Here is a 16,246-nt window from a genome sequence, read left to right on the forward strand (position 1 = left end):
ATAGAGCACGGGCCTGAGAATCAGAAGGGCCTGGGTTCTAATCTCGGCTTCACCGTACGTCTGCTGTGTGACCTTGTGTGACTTTACTTCTCCGTGCTTGTTTACCTCATCTGTAAAATGGGGATAAGAGTGTGAGCCTCATGTGGTGCAGGGACTGTGTCTGACCTGATTAACTTGTATCTACCCCAATGCTTAGAACAGTGCTTGGCTCATAGTAAGCACCTAACGAGTACTATTATTATTATTGGCAGCAGATTAAAAACCCCATCAGAAGTCCCCGAATCAGATATATGGGAAGCACCTGGTATGGAAATACGCTGATGACTGGGGTCTAGCAACACTCCCACAAACCAAAATTCAAGCAACTGAGAATAACCTTCCAGAATCAGCAAACCACTATGGACAAAATTAGCGGCAAGACAGAACTTACTCAATAGCTCTTTGCTGGCAAGAGCTCACCTTTAATTCTTTCCTCTAACCCAGGACCGATATCTACCTTATTTACTCATTCATTCTATGGTATTTATTGAGTGCTTACTTTATGCAGCACACAGTACTAAGCACTTGGAAAGTACAACACAGCAATAGAGAGAGACAATCCCTGCCTATTTACTACTATAATTGCTTCCTCAACTGCCCCTCCCCGATTAAGGGGAGAAAAAAACATCAAAGATTATACGACTGAGTTAATGCACCATAAATTGTAGGCAGTGCCTGCCACGGGCCAGATAGAAGGAGCAGAAAGGTGAGAACTGGTTAACACGGAGGGAAGGGGAAATTTGCTCAGTGAGTGTCTGTCTATTGAATCAACACCTGGGAGAATGAAATGACAGATGCAGGCTCTAGTTGCCTCTTACTTTCCTCTTCCTTCTTTCCTTCTCCCTTCTCTCCTGCTTCCTGTATAGATACACTTAATTCCTTCCAAATCAGCCTGTTTGGGGTTTGCAAAAATTATGTGAATAAAGATGGTTTTTATACACACACACACACACCCCTACCTGCATTTCCCCTATGCACTTAGAAATGTGTGCCCTTTAAGCCCTTGATATTCACCCCATCCCCACAACGCTTATGTATAAATCCTTAAACTTCACCATTTTCCCTATCCATCATTTCTTTTAATGTGTTTCCTCTAAACTGTAAGCTTCTCGTGAGCAGGGACTGTGTCTACCAGCTCTGTTATACTGTACTCTCCCAAATGTTTAGTACAGTTCCCTGCACAGAGTAAGCACTCAATACCAGTGACTGACCAGTTGATTAGAGATCATTTGTGCTACACGCAGATTTTAATTTTCACAAGCTCAATCCTTGCACCGGGATTTCAACGACTCAAGCACACCAAGGATTTCAATAGTTTATTAAGTCTGAAGAGGTCCCCATCCTTTTATGAGCATCACCCTTAATGAACTGGCACATGGATCCCAGAATATTGAAATGTCGTATTTTTATTACACAATCTGACCACAACGCCTCGGTCTGGGGTGAAATCAGTGCACAAATATCGACGCCAGAGATTCCAGAGTGACAGAAACCCATTTCCGCGTGAAGCCTAGTCCCCCAGACCCCCACCATCAGTGCCCCATCCATACACCTCGTGCATTCTGGGAGGTAAAAGATCAATTCGGACAACATGCGCTTTTGAAAAGCTCCCTTTCTGGTTGGTTCTCCCCCCCCACCCCCCGGTGAATCAAGCAGCCCCATAAACAGCAATATGCATACTATCAAAACTCACAAACGGCAGAGAAGCAAAGGGGCCCAGAGCCCGGCTAGCCACACTGCGAGTCACGGTGCGGGCTCCCGTCTGGGCCTCGGCTCTAATTTGGATGGTGAGGGCTTGCCCACCTTCCCGCTGGAAGTTTTAGCTACCGTGGGGCTCGGGCGCCTAGGATCAAGGAGAAGGGGAGAAGCCGCGGAAGCCACTGTGGTAACCGGGATCATCCCCGCCCCGGCAGTTCAAAGAACCAGGAGGGAGTCGGGGCGGGAAAGCTCGGGTCTCCAGACTTGAATCCGACAGACCCACTGGGAGTTCAGGGGAAAGAGGCACACTAGGCCCACCACCACGATAAGGCTAAAGGTGTGAGGGTGGGGGGAAGGCCGAGGAGGAATAGGTACAATGAATAGACTGTAAGCTCCTTGTGGGCAGGGATTGTGTCTGTTAATTGTTGCACTGTACTTTCCCAAGTGCTTAGGACAGTGTTCCCCACACAGCAAGCACTCAAATATGATTGAATGAATATGGAATCTTGAACCCTTTCTTGATCTGAACCAAAAGAGACAACACACACACACACACTTTGGAAAAGCTCCCCTTTTTGCTGGTTCCCCCCAGTGAGTCAAGCAGCCTCGTAAACAGCAATAAGTAAAATATCAAAACTCACAACAGCAGAGAACAATAATAATAATAATTGTGGTATTTGTTTGGCACTTATGTGCCAGGCACTGTACTAAGCACTGGGGTGGACACAAACAAATCGGGTATGACACAGTCCCTGTCCCTCATGGTGCTCACGATCTTAATCCCTATTTTACAGATGAGATAACTGAGGCCCAGAGAAGTGAAGTGACTTCCCCAGGGTCACAGGGCAGAGAGCGGCGGAGCAAGAATTAGAACGCAGGTCCTTCTGATTTCCAGGCCTGTGCTCTATCCGTTAGGCTATGCCGCTTCTCCAGCAATAGGGTCCCGAGCCTGGCTAGCCACACTCCTCGCCACGGTGCACGCATGTGCCCCGGGCTCAAATCTCTCAGACGTTAGGGTCTAGCTCCTGTGGAAGAAGGGGGCCTACATTTTCGAGAATAACCCTCCAGCCAAGAGAACTGGGGTGACGGCGGAGGCAGCAGCAGGGTTAAGAGAAAGGACGCGGTGAATCGACTGGGAGAAAACCTCCTAGCTCCTCAGGTTCACTACAGTAACTCGAAACTCCAAAGCTTGGAGTCCTCAAGAAGCAGAAGGATGTGTCGAAAAGGATGACAAGGTGACATTGAAAAGTAAGGAAAAGAGACTAGAATCAATCGATGGTCTTTGAGAGAACAAATAAAAATATCCCACTCCCCAGGCAGACTGCTCGGTCTTGGCAGGGATTGGCTAGCCAAGAGAAGGCTTATGGGAGCAACTCTTCAAGCTGCGGGGCCTAGCAGATCCAACGCTAGCCTGGGACTCAGAAAGACCTGGTTCTTATTCTGCTGTCGCTCGTCTGATACGTGACGCTGGGTGGGTCACTTCACTTCTCTGTGCCTCTGTTCCCTCACCTACAAAATGGGTATTAAGACTGCGAGCCCCATGTGGAATGGGGACCCTGTTCGACCCGATCAGCTTGTGTCTCCCCCAGCGCTTTGTACGGTGCCTGGTACCTAATAAGCACTTTACGAATACCATATAAAAAATACATTTAAAAATACTATCCTTGGAGATCTTTAAAAATCGGCTTGACAACAATCTGTCTCCGATGCTTTCAGGGTGTTCAACTGCATAGAAGGAGAAGGTGGGCTGCTTAGAGTCCTCCAGCTTTTTAATAATATTAATAATAATAATAGTGGTATTTATTAAGTACTTATCAGCAAGGCACTGTACTAAGTGTTGGGGTGGATACAAACAAATCAGGTTGGACACAGTCCCTTCCCCACATGGGACTTAGAGTCTTTATGAATCACCATTTTACAGAAGAGGTAACTGAGGCACAGAAAAGTGAAGTTCATTCAATAGTATTTATTGAGCGCTTATGTGCAGAGCACTGTACTAAGTGATTGGAATGAAGTGAGTTGCCTGAAGTCACACAGCAGACAAGTGGCCGAGCCGGGATTAAAATCCAGGTCCCTCTGATTCCTAGGCCCATGCCCTTTGGTCCAATTCACTTTAATACGAGGCGGGAGGGAGGGAGGGAGGGAGGGAGGGAGGGAGGGAGGAAGGAAGGAAGGAAGGAAGGAAGGAAGGAAGGAAGGAAGGAAGGAAGGAAGGAAGGAAGGAAGGAAGGAAGGAAGGAAGGAAGGAAGGAAGGAAGGAAGGAAGGAAGGAAGGAAGGAAGGAAAACACGCTTAAGCTAGAGAAGATAGAGCGTCTAGAACCTATTCAAGCAAAAATTAGGAAATATGAGAGTCATAAGTATATTTTATCAGGGTACAGGGAGTATCTCTCTCTCTCAAGCACACATACACACACGTACACCCACACCCCCCAACATACCCTAATCAGTCAGCAACTCCTTCTGACCTAAGAATGAGTTCAAGTGATGAGTGGATACCAAGAAGATCAATCATCAGGGCTGGAAAACCTGTCATGATCAACTCCTGGCAGAAAAATGTACCAAGGCAAATTTCATCGCTTCTCTTCAGGCCCATTTGCAACCCGAAGATTAATAATAGGGGCAGAATTTTTCAGGTCTTATCCAACTTAGTCTAGTTTCTACCTCCTGGTTCATCATTTGTTATTAGGATCAACTACCACCTCCAGTTTTTTTTTTCTTTAAGAGTTTAACTGAAATTTAAATTGGGGGAATTAATAAAAAAAATTACCCCTGCCAAATTGTACTTATTGATTTATGAATCCATTCTAATTCTTTCAGGGTTGATATCAATCTATTTTAATGCATTTGAGTGGAAGATGACAATTATTTCCACTAGTGGCGGGACAATTTTGACAACCACTTGGGAATATATTTGATAGTCTGGAACATTTTCAAAGACATCAGTTTGGAGGAAAAGGGAGAGAATGTTTCCTTCTTCTATAAGGAAGGTGGAGTCTCTGAGGGAACTGGTATTTTTTAACATTCTTCTTGCCCCAAGGTATTAATAATAGCAAAAATAATAATAGTAGTGGTCTTTGTTTAGTGCTTACTATGTACCAGGCACTGTACTAAGTGCTGGTGTGGATACATACAAATTGGGATGGACACAGTTCCTGCCCTGTCCCACATAAACTTCACAGCCTTATTCCCCATTTTACAGATGAGGTAACTGAGGCACAGAGAAGTGAAGTGGCTTGCTCAAGGTGCCCCAGCAGACAAGTGGCAGAGCTGAAATTAGAACCCAGGTCCGTTAGACTCCCAGGCCCGTAGCCCATCCTCTGGCCACAAACCGAGACCGGACTATTGCTGTTTCCATTCTAAGTGGAATAATCCGAGATGCTCATATCAAGCAGGGCTGCCTGAATCCTGGTAAACGTAATTATATGTAGGCAGCCGTGATATTGAGTCTGCATTTTAGCCGTTTAATTCACTGGCAAATGCCCCCAAAATATTATTACCCAAACACTAACCAAGCAGTCGTGTGAAACTAAAACAAAAAGTAGCCCAAAATTTTTGGAATTTGACTTATGAAGATGAAAACTAAAAAGTATTTGAAAATATACCATTTTCAAAATCCAAAGGGGAAAAAAAATCAATAAAGAAGCTTCCATCGACTCCCTTCTTTTATCACTCAACCTTGGGCTCCTATGTTGTTAACTGGCTACACAAACAAGACCAGGGTTTACCGAAGCACTCTATAAAAGCATGAACATGAGCAAGGATCCCGTTTTCTCTAAAGGCTCCCCACTCCACAATGCAAAAGGAACAATTCTGACTCCCTCTCTGACCGTGGTATGCCTGTAGCTGAAATACCAGGTACAGTTCTAGTTGCCCCATCTCAGTCAACATAAAAAAGACCCGAAGAAACTGAAGGGCAACCAAAATGATGGAGATATAGAGAAGGGTCGTAAGGAGGATAAATTCAGAAGATTGACTCAAGTCTAGAAAAGGCGAAGGTTGAGGGGTAGCATGACTGAAGGTGGCAGAATCACAAATGGTTGAGGACGGGGCAAATATTGAATTGTTCTTCCCTGGATCTCACCACTGAAACTCGAAAGTGATTAGGTTTTTTGTTTTGCTTTTATGGTATTTGTAGTCTCCCGAGAGCTTTCGGTTTTCAGTCTATTACGGAACTCAAATTCATGATTTTATCCAAACCCCACTTGAATCTACTGATATTTCTTTGATCTACACAACTTCTAATGGCAATTAGTTCCACAGGCTTTACTACCCACAGTGAATTTTTTTCATATGTTTTGAAGCAGCACGGCCTAATGGATGGAGCATGGGCCAGGGAGTCGGAAGGACCTGGGTTCTAATCCCAGCTCCACCGCTTGTCTGCTGTGTGACCTTGGACAAGTCGCTTCCCTTCTCTGTACCTCGGTGACCACATCTGTAAAATGAGGTATATGACGGTGAGCTCCATGTGGGACCTGGACTGTGTCCAAGCTGATTAGCTTGTATCTAACCCCAGCGTTTAGTACAGTGCCTGGCATATGGTAAAGCGCTTAACAAATATCATTTTAAAAAAATGATTTTCCAATAGACTTCCTAGCCCAGCCACTGACTAGCCATCACAACTAGAGAAAGGAAATGGAAGCAGCAGCAAGCCTGGGCTTGAGAGTTGGAAGGACCCGAGTTCTAATCCGAGGTCCACCGCTTGGCTGCTGTATGACCTTGGGCAAGTCGCTTCACTTCTCTGGGCCTCAATCACTTCAAGTGCAAAATGGGGGTGAAGACTGTGAGCCCTACGTGGGACATGGACTTCATCTAAGCTGATTAGCTCGTATCTACCCCGACGCTCAGTACAGTGCCTGGCACGTAATAAGCACTTAAATATCATTAAAAAAAACTTTTGCCAATAGCAGCTTCTAGCCCAGCTAGTAACTGGCCATCCAATTTTTCACAACTAGAGAGAAGGAACCAGAAGGCCCCTTCCAGGGTGAAACTGGCCTGGCCAGTTAAGAGTCCTTCCCTGGCAGACAGCCAAACCAAGAAAAGTTGGACTCAAACTGTCTGAGGAATAATGTCCACAAAATATCCTCCCTGGAGCACTCCAATCGCTCTGCCCAAGCTCCAAAGAAACTAGATGTAGTTCCTGTGTTTGGCCTGTGACTGACAAATTAAAACTTGGGAGGGCGAGAGAAAGACGTTGTCCTCAAAAAAACGTGCATGTGTGCTTTTTTCCTGTCTTCTCTTTAATCGAAAGAGCCGCCGTTTAACAGTTTAGCCCGGCTGTTCAAAACTGAAGTAAAACGATGGGCGCGTGGGAACGTTGTCAACGTTCTCGGAGGTCCCAAAGGCCCTCGGGGAGCATTCTTGAGGGAAAACGTATAAGGCCCAGTTTTCTCAGGCCAAGGGTTTGGAGAATCTCGCCCTCTCCCGCTTCCCAGTTAGGCTGGCCCCAGGCAGGAGATTTAAAAAGAACAAGGCCGCGCCGGCTAAACTGAGGGGGGGCAACTAGAGAGACAGAAAACAAAGATTCGACCCTTTAAGATGCTCCCCCCTAAACTCACACACGTCTAACCACCTCCCCATGCACACAAGAGATCTGTGCCCCGAACCCAAAATCTTCCCCCAAAATCCTACGCTGATTGGAAACCTGAGGTTTAGTATCAGCCTACGTGAGGCTCAAACCAGGAAAGCGAGAGAAGGACCTGTGAGTGACCCACCCTTACAGGATTTTATCTCTTCACTCTAGATTGCAACAGCAGGGTGGAGGTGACCCCAATGCCCAGCTCCTATCTCCGGGAGCTATCTCCCATAGAAGGATAAGTGGTTTTATGAGCTTGCACAAGAGAACAAAAGGCGCTTGCCCCCCGGCACCCCCTAAATAGCCTTTACAGACATCACAACGTGCTATCCTTGACCTTCCATATAAGTCAAAAAAAAAAAATTTCCAGCCCAAATGGAACCAAGTCACCAGCCTATCCTCTCCAGCCAGAGAGAAAGAAATTCAGCAGGAGTTTGTGTTTTGTTTCTGTTTTTATGCTCCATCCGGGCTTGGGAGCGAGCGTCCATCAGTGAGCAACATGAGGCCACGCTAAGTGCCGTTAGGGGGTGGGTTTGAGGGCTGAAGTGTAGCAGGGGTCGGGGGAGGGGGGTGGAGACGGACAGGCCGCCCACCCTCAGAGGAGACAGACAGTCGCCCGCCCCCGCCCTCAGAGGGCACGCAAGATGATCTCCGTGATCTCGGCCCGGCTGCCCAGCCTCATGGGGATCCCGTAGTAGACGGTACCCGGGCTGACGTAGACGAAGGTGCTCTCCCCGACTCTGTAGAGCCCGGCAAAGAAGGGGTTCAGCAGGTAGGCCCCCACGTTCAGCGGGAAGATCTGCCCGCCGTGCGTGTGGCCCGAGAGGATGAGGTCGATGTCGGGCCGGGCCTGCAGGGCCCACTTGGCGGCCAGGGGCTGGTGGGCCAGCAGGACGGTGGCGTGGTCGGGGCCGCAGTCCCCCAGGGCCTTGCTCAGGTCCATCCCGTGGCCCGAGTAGCGCAAGATGTCCGCCTCGATGTCGTCCACCCCGGCCAGGCAGATCCAGTCCCGGCCGGTGGTGCCCTCGGCCGAGGCCCCGGCGATGGTGACCTTGACGTTCTCGTTGTGGAGGGGCCGGACGCCCAGGGACTCCAGGAGCTCGAACCAGTTGTTGACGTCCGACGTGTAGTACTCGTGATTGCCCGTGACGAAGTAGGTGCCCAGAGGGGACCTCAGACGGCCCAGGGGCTCCACCGCCCGGCGCAGGACCGAGGCCTCCGAGTCCGTCAGGTCCCCGACGATCACGGTGACGTCCGGCTCCAGGTCCTCGACCGTGCGCACGATCAGGTCCATCTTGGTCCTCCCCACGGTGGGGCCCAGGTGGATGTCGGACAGCAGCACCACCTTCAAGCCGTCCATGGACGGGGGCAGCTGACGCAAGGGGACCTCCACCGTCTTCACGGCCGGGGGCCGGGCGGCGTTCAGGAGGCCCACCACGCTGAGCAGGGCCGTCACCGCCACCGCCAGCAGCGGCTTCGCGACCGCCCTCCTCGTCTTGTCGGCCCCGGCCCCGGGCATCCCGCCCCGCCAGGCCAGGAGCCGGTAGCCCTGCTCCATGCAGCCCAGGGTGAAGAGGAAGAAGATCATGATGACGTAGGCCCCGAGGCAGGAGTAGGCCGCCAAGGAAAACAGGTAGGGCTCTTCGGCCACGAGGAAGAGCATGGTGAAGAAGCTGGAGTGGGCCAGGGCCAGGAACGTCCCCACGGCCACCTTCCACGGGCCCAGGCAGGCCGAGCCGGAGAGCGGGGGGCGGCACAGAGAGGTCACGGTGCACCGCCAGATGTACAGGGAGCCGATCAGCATCAGCGCGTTGGCGAACAGGGCCAGCTGCAGGCGGAAGAGCCAGCGCTGGACCCCGGGGCCGACGCTCCCGCCCACGTAGGTCCGGGACAGCATCATGGAGAAGAAGACCACGCCGGCGGCCACGGCGGCCTTAGCCTCCAGGGACAGCTGCCTGAGGACGAGCATCGTGTCTGCTCACCACCGGGGCCCCGGTGGGTCCGTTCGGGCTTCTCCCGGGGACACGAGGAGGCTTAGACAACAGAGGAGCTGTTGGGTGGTTTCCAGATCAACTCTGCCTGCAACCAGGAACCGGCGTCAGCTTTTTTGGGATATTACAAACGGGTTTCTCCCTCCCGCTTCACGACACGAGAAGCCTTCCCAGAGCTCGCTCTCCCCGGCCCCGAACGCGAAAGAGGAAAAAAAAAAAACCCAGGCTGCAGCTTTAATCGAAGCGGGGTGGCCTAGTGGAAAGATCCCGGGGCCTGGGGGACGGAGGAGCTGGGTTCTAATGCCGGCTCTGCGATCGCCTGCTGTGACCGTGGGCAAGTCACTACGCTGCTCTGGTTTCCTCAACTGTAAAATGGGGATTCAATCCCTGTTCTCCCTCCCGCTTTGACTGTGAGCCCCACGCACGTGAGACAGGGCCTGTGTCCGACCTAATTAACTTGTACCTCCCCAGCTCTCAGACCAGCGTTTGACACATAAGAGATACCATTTAAAAAGGAGAGTCAGTTTTTTCTAAGACACCGGGAGCCTCTCAAGAGCACTGCTGCCGGAGAGGCTGGAGTTGGCCGGGACTCCCTCCCCCTACGAATTCCCAACTCCAGACCCGTCACTTTAAAGCGGCCTTGCCTCGGGAGGGAACGGGATCGGGAAATTCTAAAAATGGCAATACTTTAAAACGTGATTTTATCATGGTGCGGGCTACTGTTATGCAACAACTGAAGGCTTAAAAATGTCTCTTCCTACTAGGTAACAACTGCAAAGACCCCAATCGTGCACAGGGAAATGATCAAAATCAAGTCTTCCGCAATCTCCCATCCCCAGAAGAGTCATCAGAAATTTTTTTTTAGCGGTCCGCCAGATGCGATCTGTTAAACTCTGACTATTGAGAACAAGCCGGGTTAAAATTCTCCTCTCCTGGTCCTGAATTACAGAAGTATAGGGTGTTACCTCCTGGTTAGCCACATTTTCTCTCTTTCTCCTTCCCCCTCAAATGCTTACCGCCCCAGCGTAGGCATGCAGCCAACTGCTCAAGCACTTTGTACAGTGTTTTGCATTCAGTAAGTGCTCAATAAATACGATTGAATGAATGAATGCTCAGGATGCCAAGAGGGCAAGTACGCCAAGGTCAGGAACTGGGAAGAGGAGATAAAGAGACGCAGGCCAGTAATCTTGGCTTCCGCCTGTGTCCAGGCTGATTATCCCCTCGCCCCCGCCCAAGGCGGGTCCCGCTGCTCAAGCAGAAGCAAACCAGGAAGGGGATACTTGCTCTAAATCCCACAAGGTCACCTCTCGTACATCCGAAGACTTTTCCGGATGACCCAAGGACTCTGTTTCTACTCTCGACCTACCAGGGGGCTGCTCAACCAGTCAACTGAGTTTACTGAGCACTTACTACATGCAGAGAGCACTGTACTAAGCACTCGGGAGAGTACAACACAACAGAATTAGCAGAAACATTCTCTGCCCATAACAAGCTTACAGGGGGGGGGGGGGACAGACATTAATAAGTGATTTATAATATAAAATTATTTATCACATAATGCTATATATATATATCTACATCTCTCTCTATATATATGAGGTCATGAATCATATCTACAAATTCTATTGTACTGAGTGCTTAGTATAATTTTCTACACAGTAGGAGTTCAATAATCTCTTTGATTGATGGATTAGATTGATTGATTGCAATTACTTTGATTAGACCAGATGATCTTTTGTGCAAATCTACATCTTCCACGATCAGTGATGACATCTTGGAGTTCATTAAGGATAACCAAATAATAAAATTCAAAGCCTGCCCCTTTTTCTCCAAATTACATATTCATTCCTCTTTTTGTATACATATATATAGAAAGATGAAGATAGAGATGGGGTTGTGCATCTTTCTCTCTCTATATATATAGATGTAGACAGAGATTGGAGTGTGAATCTTTCTAGAGAGAGAGAGAGAGAGAGAGAGAGAAATGTAGATAGATGTAGAGAGATGTAGGTTGGAGTGTGTACCTTTCTCTCCATCTATATATAGAGAGATGTACAGAGATGTAGATTGGAGTGTGTGTGAGGGAGACAGATGTAGATTGGAGTGTGTATCTCTCTCTATATAGAAAGACAGAAAGCAAGACAGAACAACAGAAAGAAAGAAGAGGGGAAACAAAGAAAAGAAAGAAAGGATACACACGCCAATCCCCTTTCAAAATGCCCCCGGAGTCCCTAACGTAGCCCGCCGGGGGTCAAGGCCAGCCCGAGGGTCAGTAAAGCAGGAGCAGCAGCCGAGGGGGCCACCTGTGCTCAAGCCTGCTAAGCCACCTGCCCCCAGGGAGAAGAGCTTAGTCCAGTGCTCTGCACATAGTCGGCGCTCAGTAAACACGACTGTGCAAATGAAAAAACCAGCTGCATAGCTGGGCCTCATCTTCCCCTAGGAATGACAGCGGTCCTTTGGACAACGGAAGGGGGGCCGAGGAGGTCAGTCTAGGCCATGTCCCGCAGCAGGCCTGAACACCAGGAAGGATGGGCCCCCAGCCACCCTTTAATAATAAGCAGCAGCGTGGCTCGGTGGGAAGAGCACAGCCTTGGGAGTCAGAAGTCGTGGGTTCTAATCCCGGCTCCGCCACTTGCCAGCTGTGGGACTTTGGGCAAGTCACTTCATTTCTCTGGGCCTCAGTTACCTCATCTGTAAAATGGGGATTAAGACCGTGAGCTCCACGTGGGACACCTGATCACCTTGTAGTCCCCAGGCCCCAGAGCTTAGAACGGTGCTTTGCACATAGTAAGCGCTTAACAAATACCATCGTTATTATTATTTAATGCCCCTCAAAGCCATTCCTGAGCCTTACCCATGGCTCAGTAGCCACCAGAGAGGGCGAGGAGGAAGGGTTAGGAACGGGGGCCTCCGCAAGAGGCCTGTCCAGGGACAGGGACACACACACACACACACACTCATCACACACTAGAGAAACAGCTTGGCCTAGTGGCAAGAGCCGGGGCTTGGGAGTCAGAGGTCGTGGGTTCTAATCCCGCCTCCGCCACTCACCAGCTGGGTGACTTTGGGCCAGCCCCTTCACTGGGCCTCAGTTCCCTCAGCTGTCAAATGGGGATTCATTCAATCGTATTTATGGAGCCCTGACCGTGTGCGGAGCACTGGACTAAATGCTCAGAACGGATAATTCGGCAACAGACGGAGACCACCCGTGCCCAACAGCGGCCTTACAGTCCAGAAAGTGAAGAGCGGGAGCCCCGCGTGGGATGACCTTCTATCTCCCCTCCACCCAGCGCTTAGAACAGGACTTGGCACATAGTAAGCGCTTAGCAGACACCAGCATTATCACAATTAGTAGTAGGATCACCCAATCTCTGGGATGGAAAGTGCAGGATGGCAGAGGGAAGGGGAGAGGGGAGGGCAGGGAGCCAGGGGGCCAGGGGGCCAGGGGGCCAGGGGAAGAGGGCAGGGAACAGGAGACAGGGGGCCAGGGGGCAAGGGAAGAGGGCAGGGAGCAGGGGGCAGGGGGGAAGGGGCAGGGAGGGGGGCAGGAAGGGGGGGAAAGGGGGCAGGGGGAAAAGGGGGCAGGGGGAAAAGGGGGCAGGGGGAAAAGGAGAGAGGGGCCGGGGGAGAAGGGACAGAGGGCCAGGGGGCCAGGGGCAGGGGAAGAGGGCAGGGAGCAGGGGAAGAGGGCAGGGAGCAGGGGAAGAGGGCAGGGAGCAGGGGAAGAGGGCAGGGAGTAGGGGAAGAGGGCAGGGAGCAGGGGAAGAGGGCAGGGAGCAGGGGAAGAGGGCAGGGAGCAGGGGAAGAGGAGCAGGGGGACGAGGACAGGAGGCAGGGGGGAGTGCTATCCGGGACCCTCCGGGGCCGTGCCCTCCCCCCCGGGCCGCCATCGCACCTACCGGATCTCCTCGGCCCTCGCCCACCGCCGGCAGCAGCAGCAGCAGCAGCGCCGCCAGCCCAAAGCTGGGCATGGCTGGGCTGGCTCCGCCACCGAGGCCCGGGGCCGGCCCGCCTCGAGGTCAGCGACGGCCGGGCTCCTCCCGCCCCTGCCCCCGGACCGCCGGATGCCCCGCTCCCGCCCCGCTCCCCGGTCATCTGACCGCCCCGGGCCCGCCCCGCACCCGTCACTCTGCCAGGCCCGCCCCCATCACGGATCATCTGACTGCCCCGGTCCCGCCCCGATCAGGGATCATCTGACCGCTCCGGTCCCTCCCCTCTCACTGGTCATCACGCCGCCCCAGTCCCGCCCCGATCGGTTCTCATCTGACTGCCCCAGTCCCGCCCCTCTCACTGGTCATCAGACTGCCCCAATCCCGCCTCGCTCGGTGGTCATCTGACTGCCCCAGTCCCTCCCCTCTCACCGGTCATCACACTGCCCCAGTCCTGCCTCACTCAGTGTCATCTGACCGCCCCAGGCCCGCCCCGATCACCGGTCATCTGACTGCCCCAGTCCCACCCCCTCACTGGTCATCAGACTGCCCCAGTACTGTCTCGCTCAGTGGTCATCCGACTGCCCCAGTCCTGCCCCGATCACTGGTCCCTTGACTGCCCCAGTCCCACCCCCTCACTGGTCATCAGACTGCCCCAGTCCTGTCTCACTCAGTGGTCATCCGACTGCCCCAGTCCTGCCCCGATCACTGGTCCCTTGACTGCCCCAGTCCTGCCTCGCTCAGTGGCCATCCGACTGCCCCAGGCCTGCCCCGATCACTGGTCCCTTGACCGCCCCAGGCCCGCCCCGCTCAGTGGTCATCTGACTGCCCCAGTCCCGCCCCGATCAGTGATTATCTGACTGCCCCAGGCCCGCCCCACACCCGGACAGTGACTGCCCCAATCCAACCCCGATCAGTGATCATCTGACTGCCCCAGTCCCGCCCTGCTCAGTGGTCACTTGACTGCCCCAGTCCCACCCCGCTCCCGGACACTGACTGCCCCAATCCCACCCCGATCAGTGATCATCTGACTGCCCCAGTCCCACCCAGCTCAGTGGTCACCTGGCTGCCCCAGTTCTGCCCCGCTCAGTGGTCATCTAACTGCCCCACTCCCGCCCCGCTCAGTAGTCACATGACTGCCCATTCCCACTCCACTCAGTGGTCACCAGGCTGCCCCGGACCTGCCCCACTCAGTGGTCACCAGACTGCCCCGCTCAGTGGTCACCAGCCTCTTGCCCCCACCCGAGGACCGAGGGCCGGAAAGCTAGGCCTCTCCGGGCCCGCTGAGCCGGTGCCCTTAGCACGCCCACTCCTATCTTGTTTCCTGCTTCTTGCTTTCCTGCTTCGCGTTTCCGTTGGTTTGTTAACCCCCTCGCAACGGGGTTGTGCAGTTTCTACTACCGTCCCCGACACGGATCTCTGCACACTGTGTGAGCCGGGTAAACGTCACTGGCTCTGACAGATAAAAGCAGATCCATCGATCGATCGTATTTATGGAACGCTGATTGTGTGCAGACCACCGTGCTGTGCACTGGGGAGAGTACAGTACAACAGAGTTGGTAGGTATGTTCCCTGCCCACACTGAGCTTAGAGTCTAGAGGGGGAGACAGACGTTAATATGAATAAATTCATTCAATAGTATTGATTGAGCACTTACTATGTGCAGAGCACTGTACTACGCGCTTGGAATGGACAATTAGGTAACAGATCGAGACAATCCCTGCCCAGTGACGGGCTCACAGTCTAAACGGGGGGACAGACAGCAAAGCGAAACAGAACAAAACAAAAGTCAACACCATCAAGATAAATAGAATCATGGAGATATATACCTCATTAACAAAATAAATAGGGTAATACATACTATATACAAATAAGCACAGTGCTGAGGGGAGGGGAAGGGGGAAGAGCAGAGGGCGAGGAGGGGAAGAGGAGGGAAGGAGGAGCAGAGGGAAAGGGGGGGATCAGTCTGGGAAGGCCTCTCGGAGGAGGTGAGCTCCTAGTAGGGCTTTGAAGAGGGGAAGAGAGTTTGGCGGAGGCGAGGAGGGAGGGCGTTCCGGGACAGCGATAGGACGCGGGTCAGGGGTCGACGGCGGGACAGGCGCGAATGGGGGACGGTGAGGAGGTGAGCGGCAGAGGAGCAGAGCGTGCGGGGTGGGCAGTAGAAAGAGAGATGGGAGGTGAGGTAGGAGGGGCAAGGTGATGGAGAACCTTGAAGCCAAGAGTGAGGAGTTTTTGTTCCGTGCGGAGGTCGATAGGCAACCACCGGAGGTTTTTAAGAAGGGGAGTGACATGCCAAGAGTGTTTCTGCAGGAAGCCGATCCAGGCAGCGGAATGAAGAAGAGACTGGAGTGGGGAGAGACGGGAGGAAGGGAGATCAGAGAGGAGGCTGATACAGTAATCCAGTCGGGATAAGGAATAGAAGATGGGGTTTTGAGACGGGCGGCTTCAAGAACCATGACCTTCAAAGATGGCCTGCCCCCAGGGAAAACCTACATGCCAGGCCCAAATCTGGCAAGCCTTTAGTTTCCTACCCAGAAGAGTGGCTTATTGTTTCCAGACCTCTGACGTCTCTTCTGCCTTCCCAACATCTGGAAGGCATTCACCCGTTGTATTCCGCTGCCATTTTTCTAATCAATAGTGGGTGGGAATGGCACTGCCAGCCCCGACACCCAATTTCCCCAGTCCTGCCAGCCTCCCCATCAACCCCTCAGGCTTGTGCACTTTTTCTTTTAAGATATTCATTAAGCGCTTATTGTGTGTGGAGCACTGAACTAAGGGCTGAGGTGGATACAAGGTAATCGGCCGGACCCCGCCCCACATGGGGTTCACAACCTAAGTAAGTGGGAGAACTGGTATTGAATCCCCGTTTTTGCAGTCGAGGAGACTGAGGCCCAGAGAAGTGAAGTGACTTGCCCCAGGTCACACACACGGCAGACAAGTGGCAGAGCCGGGATTAGAACCCAGGTCCTCTGCCTCCCATGGCCGAGATTTATCCTCTAGGCCCCGCTGCCTCTT

At 52.3% G+C, this 16,246-nt stretch overlaps 2 protein-coding genes across 3 annotated transcripts in view; both read right to left on the reverse strand.

Moving 5' to 3' along the window:
* The window catches only part of GLB1 (galactosidase beta 1), an 82,198-nt gene extending 68,902 nt beyond the window's left edge, over positions 1-13,296 (reverse strand). For both annotated transcript variants that reach the window (XM_029049527.2, XM_029049526.2), the window contains exon 1: positions 13,202-13,296. In XM_029049527.2, the coding sequence (XP_028905360.1) occupies positions 13,202-13,273 (72 nt within the window). In that variant the 5' untranslated portion in view covers positions 13,274-13,296. The remainder of the gene's footprint in view (positions 1-13,201) is intronic.
* TMPPE (transmembrane protein with metallophosphoesterase domain) lies at positions 6,566-13,290 on the reverse strand. Its single transcript, XM_029049528.1, has 2 exons — positions 13,202-13,290; positions 6,566-9,390 (listed from the first exon to the last, which is right to left on the reverse strand). Exon 2 carries the CDS (start codon positions 9,278-9,280, stop codon positions 7,940-7,942), a length of 1,341 nt encoding a protein of 446 aa, XP_028905361.1. The 5' UTR covers positions 9,281-9,390; positions 13,202-13,290; the 3' UTR covers positions 6,566-7,939.
* Positions 13,297-16,246: the final 2,950 nt, after the last annotated feature.

Source organism: Ornithorhynchus anatinus, chromosome 21 (genome assembly GCF_004115215.2).
Source record: "Ornithorhynchus anatinus isolate Pmale09 chromosome 21, mOrnAna1.pri.v4, whole genome shotgun sequence".
Lineage (NCBI taxonomy): Eukaryota > Metazoa > Chordata > Mammalia > Monotremata > Ornithorhynchidae > Ornithorhynchus > Ornithorhynchus anatinus.